Source organism: Agelaius phoeniceus, chromosome 9, assembly GCF_051311805.1.
Source record: "Agelaius phoeniceus isolate bAgePho1 chromosome 9, bAgePho1.hap1, whole genome shotgun sequence".
Taxonomy (NCBI): domain Eukaryota; kingdom Metazoa; phylum Chordata; class Aves; order Passeriformes; family Icteridae; genus Agelaius; species Agelaius phoeniceus.
The window spans coordinates 8,087,948-8,101,378 of NC_135273.1; the positions used below are offsets into that span (position 1 = coordinate 8,087,948).

The 13,431-nt window shown below is 41.2% G+C and overlaps 1 protein-coding gene across 7 annotated transcripts in view; it reads left to right on the forward strand.

Annotated features, from left to right (window-relative positions):
• ABLIM1 (actin binding LIM protein 1) overlaps window positions 1–13,431 on the forward strand; it is a 190,751-nt gene that overhangs the window by 138,173 nt on the left and 39,147 nt on the right. For all 7 annotated transcript variants that reach the window (XM_077182837.1, XM_077182840.1, XM_077182839.1 and 4 more), the window contains exons 7-9: window positions 889–976; window positions 5,492–5,550; window positions 7,859–7,921. In XM_077182837.1, coding sequence (XP_077038952.1) covers window positions 889–976; window positions 5,492–5,550; window positions 7,859–7,921 — 210 coding nt within the window. The remainder of the gene's footprint in view (window positions 1–888; window positions 977–5,491; window positions 5,551–7,858; window positions 7,922–13,431) is intronic.

The window sequence follows — 13,431 nt, forward strand, 5'->3', positions numbered from 1 at the left end:
GGGTCATTTTCTAGCCTTAATAATTTTTCTATTTAAAAGCCTGATGTGGACATTTTGTGCTTGGTTTATGATGTGAGGAAGCTAATGTATTGATTGCTTTGATCTCCTGAAGAGAAGAAATCTCATTAATATTTATGCCTTGATTTTTCCTGTCCTTATAGGCCTGAAATCTGATCAGCTTTGCCTATTAATGGTATCAATGTATTTAAGAGACTGAATGACTCAGTGGATTTGGATTTGGGTAACAGGATCTAGGGTATTTAGGACCTTTACAGCAGGAGTTCAAATTCACTCAGGCTCTCTGTGCTGGTGCAGCTTCTGAACTTGGGGATCTGGGAATTAAACTAATGGTCCCAGAAGTGGCTCTAGAAAGCTCTTTTTTTACTAATACCCATGGCAGCAGTGTAGGGAAGAAGGCCAGGGAATGAAATGGTTGAAAACTCATTAATTGGCAAAATGAGGAGGCAGCAGGTTCACACAAACGAACTGCAGTGCGACATTCACTGCCTTGGACTGTTAGATGATTTAAAAAGATGTTTGTCAAATCATGGAGAACAGGTACCTTATGATGTAGCTCCTAGCCAGGAGGACACAGATTAGTCTAATGGGAAGGTGAGGAGAGGAAGGGCTGTTCTGTGCTGCCTTTTCTCTTACAGACTTTTCCCCAGGCAGCCACTGCTGGCCTCTGCTGAGGACAGGGCAGACCTCAGGGCTGAAGCCACATTGCCCAGCTCACATTCTCAGTGCTAGTGTCACATCATGAGGGCAGGGTTGTAGCAAAACAGGTGACCTAGAAGAAAAAGGGCAATGGTCAGCCAGAAAATGATGAGTGCTCAGAGAGCAATGCAATGCATTTGTCCCTCATGTTCCCTTTTTGTTTTTGTTTAGGCAGGTGACAAGCATTATCATCCAAGCTGTGCACGATGCAGCAGATGCAACCAAATGTTCACAGAAGGAGAAGAAATGTATCTGCAAGGTAAGGATGTCTCCATTCCAAAAGAAGAAAATCAGACATTGTGATTTTTCTGTCACAGACCTCAGGCATTTATAAACCATCCCCATGTAGTCATCCTGTCCTCAATAGTGTTCTCATCTTTTTTCACTTGATACCCTTCTGCTCTATTAGGTGGCCATAACTGTGACTTTGCAGGGGCTCTGCACCCTTGCTGAGGCAGCCTGTGCTTGCTAAAAAATGAAATTTATTAGGCTGCCTCTGAATTTGACATCTCATGGATAGTTTAACCCCAGAATGGTGTATGAGATACCAGACAAAGTGAAGGGATTTCCCCTGATTTCTGCTCATCAGTTTCTGTGCTATTCTGGACCACACTCCAAACTGTAAAAGGCAAGGGAAAATCTTCCAGAAGCTGCAGTGAATTTCCTTTGAACCATGTAGACCTCATTCCTCATGTACATTGACAGTCTCTTCTCCAGTTCTTAATTATATTTTCTTCCCTTGCCTACTTCCCTTTTATATGGTCACATCTCTGTTTTTATTCCCATGTACTTTATATTTTATATCTTCCTATATCCACCTCTTTCTTGTCTGTTTATTTTCATCTCCCCTTTCTTGTTAAAAGTCTTGCGCTCCCAGTTATTGCCAAGCTTGGTTTCTTCGTGATCATTTCACATAAAAAAGAATATTCTCTTTTCTTTGATTGAAAAGTATCCTTGATCTGAATCCCACCTACTCTCTGAGAGGGTGGTGGTATACTCACTATTAAGTTATTTTTATTGCTTGCTGTAGTATTGCTGTTGGTAGATGGATGTATAATATCTATTTATGTGAGCCAGAAATAAAAGTGAAAAAGGCAGATACCTGTTGGGATTTTATATATTGCACTTAGGTTAGTTAGTTAGAAAACTTGATGTACTTGAAAGGAATGTAGAAGAATAGTGAAAGAAATATGAAAGTGTTGTTCACAGCCATTTCTTGAAATCCTGAGAAGTTCTTACTGGAGGAGTTCCAAAATAGGATAATATTGTTGAGGCATTCCTTTGAAGCTAACTTGTTTTATTTTGTAGTTTGTCCTTCCTTGCAGTCCCTCTCTCTCATCTCTCCCTGACCTCATACCTCAGTCATCTTATTCCAGCTGTGCCCAGAGCAGGATGTGAAATGGTGAAGCTGCTCTGCTTGGCAGGAGCAAGGAGAGGCTGGAAGAGGGCTGGGTGGGAGGTGCTGCTTTCTGATGGCAAACTGGAAAAACTAACTTGAAAGCAGCTCTTACAGCATCTGGCAAATCTTAGTTTCCTCACATGATGGTGTGGTAAAGTACAGGCAGAGTTCAAAATGAGCATCAGGTCATCCTTTGTTGTCATTAATTAATAACAAGCACCTCCATTAATTAATAACTGCCACTTGCACCAGTCTAGCAGAGATTGGGACTTTGGGTTAATTGAGCAGGCTTTGGTGCAAATTTCTGATCAAAATAAGACAGAAGGTATCACTTTTACTTAAACTAGGCTGGAGTTTGTCCTGGACAAGTTCAGGTGGTAGGAAAGGGGAGAGGAGAGAAACCTGGCAGCAGCTTGATCTGCTGTTCTCTCCTTAGTGTACCTCTCTTTCTGTGGTTATGAATCAATGCTCCTGGTGCTCAGGGGAGGAGCACCTCACAGTGCATTGCTTTATTGTTCACAGGATGTTTTCTGCTAAATACTGTAATTGCTGAGTGTGCTGCAGACTGTGCTGCCAAAGCTTTCCTTGCTGAATTCAGCCTGCTTGGAAGTGTGAGGACCTAAAAGCCTTTCCTGTGCAAAGCTCTCAGCTGAAATGCATATCCTGACTCCATCCAAATCATTGCCCCCAGGGTGCAGAATAACAGCATTCCAAGCATTTCTCTGAAACAGAAATACAACACCACAACAATAAAGCTAGAACAAAAATCACGTTGTTGATAAAATACACAAAAATAGGTGGCTTCCATCTCACTTCTAACTGTCCTCTCCCTAAAATAGGAAAGCACTGTCCTGGTATTGCTTTGTATAATAGAGAAGCCTGGAAGGATTGTGGTAGGAACTTGTATGAGAAATGTTGGGAAACTGGCAAGAGGAGAACGTGGACAAACAAGCTCTCTGTCCTGGGGCTTTCTGTGTTAAGGATGATTGGAATAATGCTGGCAGAAACACTCTGGGCTTGGCACTGCTCCAACACATGAGAATGAAAAAGAAGCAGCACCAGAAACTGTCTCTTTCCCATTGACTTCCTGGTAATACATTCCTTTATGGGCTGCCCCACAAGGCTGAGCTAGGATTGCCCTTTACTTAGAGGGATGCTGATGTTGAAATAATGGTATGTGCAAAGTTTAAAGCTGAATAAATGAGCATGCTAATTGGCGTTTGCCAGGTAAGCAAACAAACATATGTTAAGAATGGAAATAATCACAATTTGCTGAACTGTTTCCAGCAGTAAAAGAGAGGAGTGATGCAGCTTGGGAATTTGCACCCTTGCAAGCATTTCAAAACAGTTTGGTTAAATAGTATCTACAAAATGTACGTTGCTCAGAGTTCAAGATCACAAAAAATATGTACATTTAACTTCTTAAGCCTGCACCCACTGATTTGGATTTTTAATTGTCACATCTTTCAAATCTCTTACCATTTCATGGAACAAAACCCAATACCCTTAGCTAGGTTTCACCATGAAAATGACATCCAGTATCCATTCCTGTATTTCTTGTTCACTTTCAGCATTCTCACAGGGTGTCCCTAAACCGTGCCAGTTTGTTATAAATACTGCCCAAAATGCAGTGACAGCTCTCTCATTGATGGTAGGGAAAGTTTTAACAGAAAAGAATCTCAGAATTGTTAAGGATGGGAAGACTCCTAAGATCAACTCCTGCCATTAATCTGACAGTGAGGAATAGGGATCATTTTTCTCAGACCCACACAGGAAGGAAGCTCAGAGCTGGATTTGAGACTTGAACTAAAATCTGAGTCTTAGTTCATCCTTGAGCAATAGGTGTCATACTCAGAGGAGTATTACTCAGATCACTTCTTTTAACATGAACTTACAGCCTTATAACCTGAACTCTCCTCCTCCTCCTGCCTGGACAGGGCACAGCTCCCTCCTGATCCTGCAGGCTCTGCAGGGTCCTGGCTCTGAGGCTGCTGTTTGTTTACAGAGAAGGCTCTCGGTGTCTGATGGTTTCCCTCTGCCAAAGGCACAGTTTCTTCTTCCTCAGCTTAGCCTCACAGCCAGACACCTCAGACCTTGCTCCAGAATCACAGCATTCTCTCCTCTCCTGGTGATGACTGTGCTGTGCACTGCTGGGCAGTGAAATGATCCCTGCTGCTCTTTACTTCTGCACCAAGCCATCTAAGGGCTTGTTAGAAGAAAGTTTCCAGGGGCTCTGACCCATCCTTCTCCTGTCCTCTGAGGGTGGGGTTTCCTCTGGCAGCTTTTGAGCTAATAGTCACCAGCAGGAGACCTGGGCTTGGCTCTGTTTGGTTTCTCTGTGGGCAGAGGGAAGAGGTGATGTTCCCCCCTGCAGACAGTCAGGGCTCTGGTTTGGCTTTGTGGTGACTGGAATGAAGGATGAATTTGGTTGCAGCTGCAGACAGTGTTAAAAATCAGTGTTAGTCTCTGCTCTGTTTCATCTTGGCCAATGCCTTCAGCAGCTTTCCAGCAGTGACCACAGCTTCCACTCTGTTTCAGAGGACAGCTGAAATGGGATGGAAATGCTTCTTGCCCCTGACATCACTCAGTCCTTGAGGACAGCAGGATATTCCTACTTTACAACATAAGAAAGAATCTCATATTTTGAAAAACAAACAGCAGAGGACTTGACTTTTTTAGTAGGATATAAGCTGGAATATGCAGTGTGGAAGCACCAGTGCCACACAGCAGAGCACAGGGTAGGAGTGCTGTGTGTGCCAATGGCAGGTACAGTGTGCTGGGATCCAGGGACAGGCTCTCATGTGCAGCTGTGCACCACCTGTCATCCTGGCCTCTCACCCACTGGCCTGGCTATTGCACTCTTAATTTTTTAATTTTGCTTTTCCTTTTGCATCTTGCATGAGGGAAGATGTGATCTGAGTAGTACTTTACAGTAACTGAGTATGACACCTATTTCTCAATGGACTTACAATCAGTAATTCCTTTTTAAATGCAGGGCAGTACATAAGGGGAGAACAGATCAGGTAAGTGTGGCCCAGTTCCTCCAACCTGCCAGAGGAATCCTCTGTCTTTCAGTTCCTCCAGCTGGTGCTTGCTGACTCTGTTGCTGCTTGAGGCTGCTTGAGTTTTAATTAAGAATGTGTGCAAAGTGCTTTGACAGCCTCAGGACAAAGCTGCTGTAGGTACACCAAGGATTTGAATATTTTTTTTGTTTCCCTTGTATTTCCCATGAGCTAGACTTTAATGTGAATTACTCTCATAGTTCATACAGATTCAGCATCTGATGCAATGAAGAGATTCTCTTTAATAACTGGCTTGCAATGAGCAGAAATCACCTGCTTTGCTCTGAGTAAAGATGTGTTTGTCCTCCCTCAGGTTCCACTGTCTGGCATCCCGACTGTAAGCAATCCACTAAGTCTGAGGAGAAGCTCCGGGTAAGCTGAATTCATGGCTCACTGACACACCATGCCTTTTGCACACACAATAATTGAATGTTGTTTTTAAAAGAGTGACTTTTTCCATGTTTTTTTCGCATAGCTGTCACAACTCTGGCAGAATATACAGTGGAGGCACTTCAGAGGTATTGCTCTGATTTTTAGGCTTACCACCTTCACATACCTGTCTCAGTGCACTGCCTTAAAGATAGTGTCATTTACTGACATACAGACGTGGCCAAGTATCTAAGACACTTCATTTCATATCTCAATTGTTGTGAGAGAGATTACTAAGGAGAAGATATGAACAGGGCAAATGCTATCATATATTTTAGTGGTTTTGCACATCTGTGTAATTGCTCTATAGTTCTCCCCTGTTCTGCGTGGTTATTTGCAGCATTTAGACAAGATGAACTCTTCTTTCTTTACCATCCAAGTAGGCCTCAACCTAAAGTGATCCTGATTTGAATGCCAAAAAGAGCCACAGTTACCCTTGGAGTTACATCAGCATATGCAGACAAACTTTCTGGGTGAAATCCTCGGTGACAATAATGCTGCACTGATAAATGCTGGAGCCTGGCTTTTTGCATGAACCAGGCAATTCTGAGCCCTTATTCACTGGTTTGTCCTCTGGACAATTTTCTGGTTTTGACGTCTCAGTTGGTTCCTTGAATTTTGCTCATTTTCCAGGATATGGATATTAGAGACTGTATATGAATAAATTGTCTTTCAGTTAAGGAAACTAAGAGGTACTGGTATGAAGATACCTGTGACATCATGTGGGTTGTATTCTGTGTGGGTCTCATTCACAGGAAGCCACATCCTTTAGCATTTATTCCAGTACACTGGTCTGTAAAACATCCCTCATAGAAAATTTATTATGGTCATAGGTAATGTGCAGGTAAATTGCTGTTGAGCAGAGTTTATGTTAGTGTGGGCAAAAACATAACTGGCCCTAGATGGGCATGTGGTCAGGGCAGGAACCATCCAGAATTCACACATTGCTCTGTCCTGACTTTTTGTAAGAGAATGGAAAATGATGCCAGACTGGATTTTCTTCCTCATTGAACAGTTTGAATGTAAGACAGTATTTTGGCCATGCTTAAGTGTCAGAATGCTTTTGCCTTGCAGTACTTGGTTGCAGTACAATACCTCCCTTTCACTTGGACCCAGGAGTTTTATCAAAGCACTCCTGACTACACTGTGGCCCTTATTAGCCTTCTCCAGCTGACCTCATAAATCAGTTTGCTGGTTTCCATTCCCCATGGAAATGGCTGTGGTCCTCTTCAAGTATTTTCCTTTTTGTCAGTATTCTTCCCCCTCAGCTAATTTTAATTGAAGTGAGGGAAGTAAATGGATTCACTCACCTGCAAGGCATTGCCTGAGTCCTTGCAGGAAGAGGATGTGGAGCTAAAGAAGGCAAATTGAGGGAGCACCTGAGCAGTGTGACAGCAGAGCTGTCCTGCAGCACCATGCTCCTGGAGGAGACCTCCTATGCAGAGGTTTAATAGGTCCTTAAAAGGCATTGATGAATGCACCATACTGAAGCTGGCTGAGATGCACCATTTTTAGTTTCTGTGGTACATCACAGATTGTCTGCTCTGGTGCAAAGTCAGAACCTTATTCTGATATCAGCTGGAGTTCACTTTGATGACTTTGACACGTGCTTCATCCTGTTGACCCAAATGAAGGCAGTAGCAAACAGGTAGGTACAGAAACAAACAAAACTGGGAGTACTTTGTGCTATTTGAGCATGTGAGCACTGAACTGGGATATGTACTTTGATTGAATTTTAGTTTTTTATTCAGGGTCAGGCCTAGATTTTCTGGTGGTTCTGCAAAAAGCCAGTGCCATTGCCTATTTGCTTGCTGGGTTTCCTTTCCCTGTAGAACAAAACAAAACAAAAACCCTTTTATCACTGAAGTAACTTCAGAAGTTTTCAGCAAGTTCTGTTTTCTCTCAGTAACTGAATTGTGACATAAACTAATCAGCATTTGAGCTGGTGAAGATCTGAGAGGGAGTTCATAAAAGCAATGGTTGCTTTAGATCTTTTCCCCACGGATATTTGTGGAAGTTTGCAAAGACAAAACAAGCAGAAAACAAAGCAACCATATGCATGTTACAAAAATATATAGTTTGGTGTTTATTTACAACTGTCTGGCTGTTATGATTCTGCAGCAGTCAGTAAGTAACAGAAACTATAACACAAGCAGATGATGAAAACTTGATTAAAAAAAAGAGCTTAACCACTGAACTGGGGAAACTGCTTTCCTTTTCACTCATTTTTCCCTTTTGTGTTCCATGACAGCATTCCTCATCTGAGTTCTTTTATCCAAAGAGTCTGGTTCTGCGCAGGCCACGCTCTGCAGAGGTTTGCTGTTGTGTTTTCATAGTGTTGATAATGATCTTCTTTACTGAGAAGATTCCTCATTACTGTCATTTGCTGCGCTTGCTACTACTCCTGCCACACAGCTTTCCTGCTCTCACTTGCCACCATGGGCACTGACGCTGTATTTTGCATCACTTGTTTCAGTGTTGCTTGTTAATTCTCACATTTTTTTATTTTGTTTAATGAAATGCTTACAATTAACTTTTTTTATTTTAGATTCAGATGAGCTTTTGGGGTCTGTAGTATTGGTCTTCCAGTATTTCCGAAAGTTTTCCTTCTGAAACAAAAAATTAGAGTGTAAATATGAAGCAAGTGAAAATGGTGAAAAATATCTGACTTTAAAGCAATGGTTTAAAAGAAATAGTTTTCCATGAACGATGATTTATGTTTTTAGGGAAAAAAAGACATCAGTTAGGTTACTTCCTTTTTTTTTATATATTGACCAACTACCCATGAATAGTTGAGAAAATGCTTACAAAACCCCAGGATTGGATATATTCTGTGTGCTGCCTGAGAGCATTTCTCTCTGAGTTGTCACATCTGAGTTGCAAGGTCCTCTCTGTCCTCCTGATTCTGGAGTAGCTGTCTACTTTCAGATTTTACTGAGTTTGCTTTGCACCTACAAACACCATCCAATTCCATTTCTTCTCCCTCGGGGCAGTGTTTATTTGTGGGCTGTGTCTGCTGTGGGGTGTGTGGCTGTGTGGTGCAGGTGCACCTGAGGTAGTTTTCAGCTGGTGATGGAGTCAGAGCGCACTGTGCAGAGCTGGTGCAGGCAGAGTCCATGCCCCTGGGTTTCCTTGGCGTTGGTTTGTGCACCTCTCACATCTCTCATGGCAGAGTAGATGTAGTTGGACAGTGGAATTCAGTTCTGTGATTCAGTGGGGGTTAATGCAAACCCTCTACCCTTTGTCCTGCACAGTGGTTTAGTTACCTAACTACTACTGAACACCTCTCCCTATTAGCTACAGATCTGTGTATCAAGAAGATGCAGCATAAAGATGTGTTATCAGTGCTCCTAAGGAGGCCAGTGTCTCTTTGGTCCTAACCTTTATGGAATAAAATCTTGGAGTCTGAGAACAGCAAACTGTGGGACCATTTCACTCATCTTTTAGGCCAGTGTAGTGACTTTTTGCATTTGGCTTAGTGCACACAATTCTGAGTTTCCAGTGTTGAACTCCAAGAGCCTCAGGATTAAAAATCCAAATCGTATTCAATGTATTAGAAAAATATGGAAGGCAAAATAGGAGCAGCCCATGTTAAAATACAGGTGTGTTTTCCTTCTTGCTTTGTAGACTGTGTAGGATACAAATAACTTAGGATCAGATGAATATCCTCTTGTGTAAATTTGGTCAGTATTAAATTCTGTTTAGATTTACATGGTGATTCTACAAAATGTAACTCAAGGCAGATTTTGGCTTCAAGTCTTTTTCTACAGAGTAGACACAAATGTACTGTCAGTGCCGTTGTTATAAAAGTGGGCTAAAGGCTTGAATCTGCATAAAAATTTTATTTAGAAAATGGTAGGGTGAAATCCACTGAATTCTCTGAAAGCTTGTGTTGAATTCAGTATGTTTTGGACTTCCAACTTTATTTTCTTGTTCTTCCCACTTAACTTACTCTTGATGAAGGCTGAGTTTGCATGAGTAGTATTGTAGAAATTTTTTTGGTACCAACATACCTTCAGTGATTACATGCTGAAAATTCATTCTCCCTTCTGGCCTTTATGTCCAGAAAGGAAAGAAAAATTAGTCATAACCTATTAATATCTGTGTCTGTGTGAGTTTGAACTAAACCTGTTCACTAGTTTTGTCTTGATGCATATTTAGTGTAGAGAAATAAAGAATGCATGCATTTGAAGGAAACTCTTGTAAGAAGAAGGGTACAGTTAAACCAGCAGAGAGGCACAAAGAATGCTGTCATTGAGGGACTTTGTTGGTCTTGCACAGCCATTGAAAATTACAGAAATCCATAGGAAATCCATATTTTATGAGCCCTGGTTCCAAATCCTAATCAACTGTAAAATCTTGCAATTGACAGAGCAGGTAGTCAGTGTAAAAAGTGTTGTACTGAGAAAGTCAAATCCCTTACTGTTGCTAAGTCTGCTCAGGACAAGAAATTCCATCCTAATCTTCTATTTATTTAAAATATGCTTTACTTGAAGTAGTTTCTGAGGTTTAGAGAATTTGCTTAAGCTGTAATGTTAAATGTTATTAAGTGAAAACATATTCATTCTTCTGCAGCTATTATCACCGCCTTGCATAATGAACTCTATCAAAAAATTAAGGCAGGTACTGTAAATGGTGACGATGCCTTTGTAAAAGCATAGTGCATCCCTTTGGCCAGATGTTCTTGGGATCAGTTTTGATCTGGTTGCCTGCACCTGTAAGTCTTTACAGAGCATGATGCTGAACATCTGTACTTGAGAATGCCAGAGCCACCACATTGTAGCAGCACCTGGATGATGTGAATGGCTCTAGTGGGGATTTTTTTTTTTTTAAGAAGTTATTTATTTAGATGATGTACTGTGCATGATGACATAGCAAACAGGGGTAAATGCAGATGAACATCTTAAGCTTTGTAGTCTAATACTGAAATATCAAGTTAATCAGTTTGGGGCATCTGCATGGGTGACCTGATAATTGAGCACTCAATTCACGGTGAACCTTAGAGGATGAGCATGGCAGTTGGTATTCTCTCTATCAGTCTGCAAATGAAACTGGTAAGGAACTTTTGTGTTGAAGGTAAATGCATGGAATGAAGAACAAAAACAAAAATAAGAAGTCTCTGATAAAGTGGGAAATACTGAGAAATTTTGCAAATACATTAGATGCTTTGTGATCTGTTTTTTCTTTTGGCTCCTTTAATGACATGCATGAATTTTTCTTGACTTAATTTTTAAAAATTTTTTTTCATATACTTCATAGACTTTCTGTATTTGGTACAGACATCCTATATTGATATATTTACTACTGTTACGTCCATTTGTGTGGAAGAGGAAAGGAAAAAAAAGATGACTCTCCTACTCTCAGAAAATGTGGAGAAGCCATGTATCACCAGAAAAGAAAAAGAAGATTAGCTCTTCATAGAAATTTCCTTTCAATTTCTCTACACAAAGGTGGCTTTATAAAAGGCTGTATTTGAATCCTTCAAGGAAAAGAACAATCATATAAAAATGTTTCATATCTCTTTGTAGAAGAAGTAAGGCAGCTTAACTTGTTTGGTTGCTGGGAGTGTAGAACAAGTGTCATAGGACTATTGTGGTGGAAGTAAATACCTCTAAATTATTGCATTCACATTAAAGATTGTGTCCTTTTTCTTCCCCTGTTTTCTTTGAATTACGTGTGAAAGAGATGCACTCGTGTTATCTCCAAATCTCCATCGTTAAAGGTTACATCAGGGCCAGCCCCATTCCTGTTTTAGCTGAGCTCTGATCAGCTCCCCTCCAGGATGGAATTCACACCCCAGAGCAGTTACATCAATAGAGAACTTGACCTCCAGAGTGTCTCTTGTAAGACACAGAGTCACAATGGTGTTACATGGGGTCAGGGATCAAAGTCTAATAAATTCAGTCTAATAAAAGATTCAGTCTAATAAAAGCCACATCAGGTCACAGATTTTCCAACAGGGGCTTTTATGAGCCTCTTAGGAGAGGGGCCAACCATAGCAACTAAAAGTGTGCCAGAGGAGCAGCTTATATCAAGGAATCTTTGGTGTATGTTTGTTAAAGCAAGCAGCATAATTGTTTTTAAGTGCAATGCAATTGTCTTTAGGGGGAAGTGCAAAGCTGTGAAGGATTCAAGACCATATGGGAAGAAGCAGGGTAGGAAAGAGCCATCTGTGATGGAAACAGCCTGTGTAACTCAAAATAAGAAATAGGGCAAAGTGAGGCAGGAGAGGTGAGAGTAGAGGTACGAGTCCTTTTTCATGCACTGTCTTCAAGGGTATGTTTAGAAATAAGCAAGGAACAAGTCTGGAAGCTGCTGGAGGAGCTCAGAGTTGCAGATCTGCTTGGATTCAGCTCCTCAGGACAGGAGCAGAGTGTGCTCAGGCCATGGCTGGCAGCAGGGTGTCCTGATCAGGCAGTGGGGAGCTTTGCAATAGGCGGAAGTTAAAATTGATGTACACAGAAAGAATCACAGAAAATAGAAAACTGGTTTAAAGGGTGTCATTCCTGGCTCATGGCCTTGTTAATGGGATGGTGAAGAGGATCTTGGAACAGAAACACAGTGAGGAAATGAAGAACAGGTGCTACAACTTGCCAGTCCATCTGACAATTCCTCTTGTACTCCAGGGTTAAGAGCACCTAAGAAATTTATTATCAGGATATGGCTGGATCTATTGAAAGTGTCTAACTTTATTTAGTAAATTCACTGAAGTGATAAACGCAAGAGAATTTCCCGTAAACAAAAAGGTTTTTAGCAGTGACACTAAGAGATGGAACTAAGGAGCTGCAGTGAGGACTGAGAATTTCTTGTTTTTGAGGCAATTATAAAAGATCCAAAGGGCCTGCCAAATGGGAATAAGCCATAACTGCCTCTAACACTTGTTTTCCTACAACAGGGAAAACTGAGCAGACAAAACACTCAAAGTATGTCTGCCAAAAGCCAAAGGTAACAGAGACACCCCTAAAAGTACCTCAAGTACTTAATACTGTTCCCTATGTTGTAATGAAAACAATTGTTTTCCATAGTAACTGCAGCAACATGTTACATGTGTTCCACTCAAACAGAGTGAAATGGAAGAATGGAAGGGGGAATAAAGTGTTTCTCAACAGCAACCAGATTTTCCAGCTCAATTCTTGTAACATTTCCATGAAACAAGTGCTTGTTGTTGGGTTTATTGGTTTGGGAGGAGCTTAAGGGCAGATGAGAAAATTCTGTTCCCTTTTGAGATGTAGGAATTTTCAGCCTCAGAGAGAAAAGAAAAGAAACGTGTAAAGGTCCAGCTGAGAAAGTGTTCTCGAACATGCTCTGGAGAGGATTTGTGACTTTGTCGGTCCACAGATACATCTGCTCTCTGTTTGATCTGAATCTTAGGTTTTTTGGTGGAACATATTCAAAGCCTTTTGTTTCTCTAACTCTCCCAGAATGTGGTGACTTAATTTTCAGAAATGAAGTCAGAGAAAGCCTGCTGTATAATCCATGACTAGTCTTCAGCACTTTGTATACAGATGGTTCCAATAGCTTCTCTGGCTTTGAAATTAAAAGTAGAAAGTCTCTGGGGTCAGTTGAACGTTCCTTCAGGAAATGTATGCTGAGAGGTAAGATAGATCCAGTAGCCTTTTTGTGTTCATCCAATATTTCCTATGAAACAATGAGCCAGGCTGTCAAGCCTTGTTTCTCTTCAGGTGTGCCTGAAGGTCCCTTAGTCCAGAAGGCCTAATGTCACAAGCTGATGAGATAAGGACTGTTTTCCCAAGCTGATGAGATAAGGACTGTTTTCCAGGATTTAATTTTAAGTGACTTTAAGGTATCCCACTGCACTGGTGT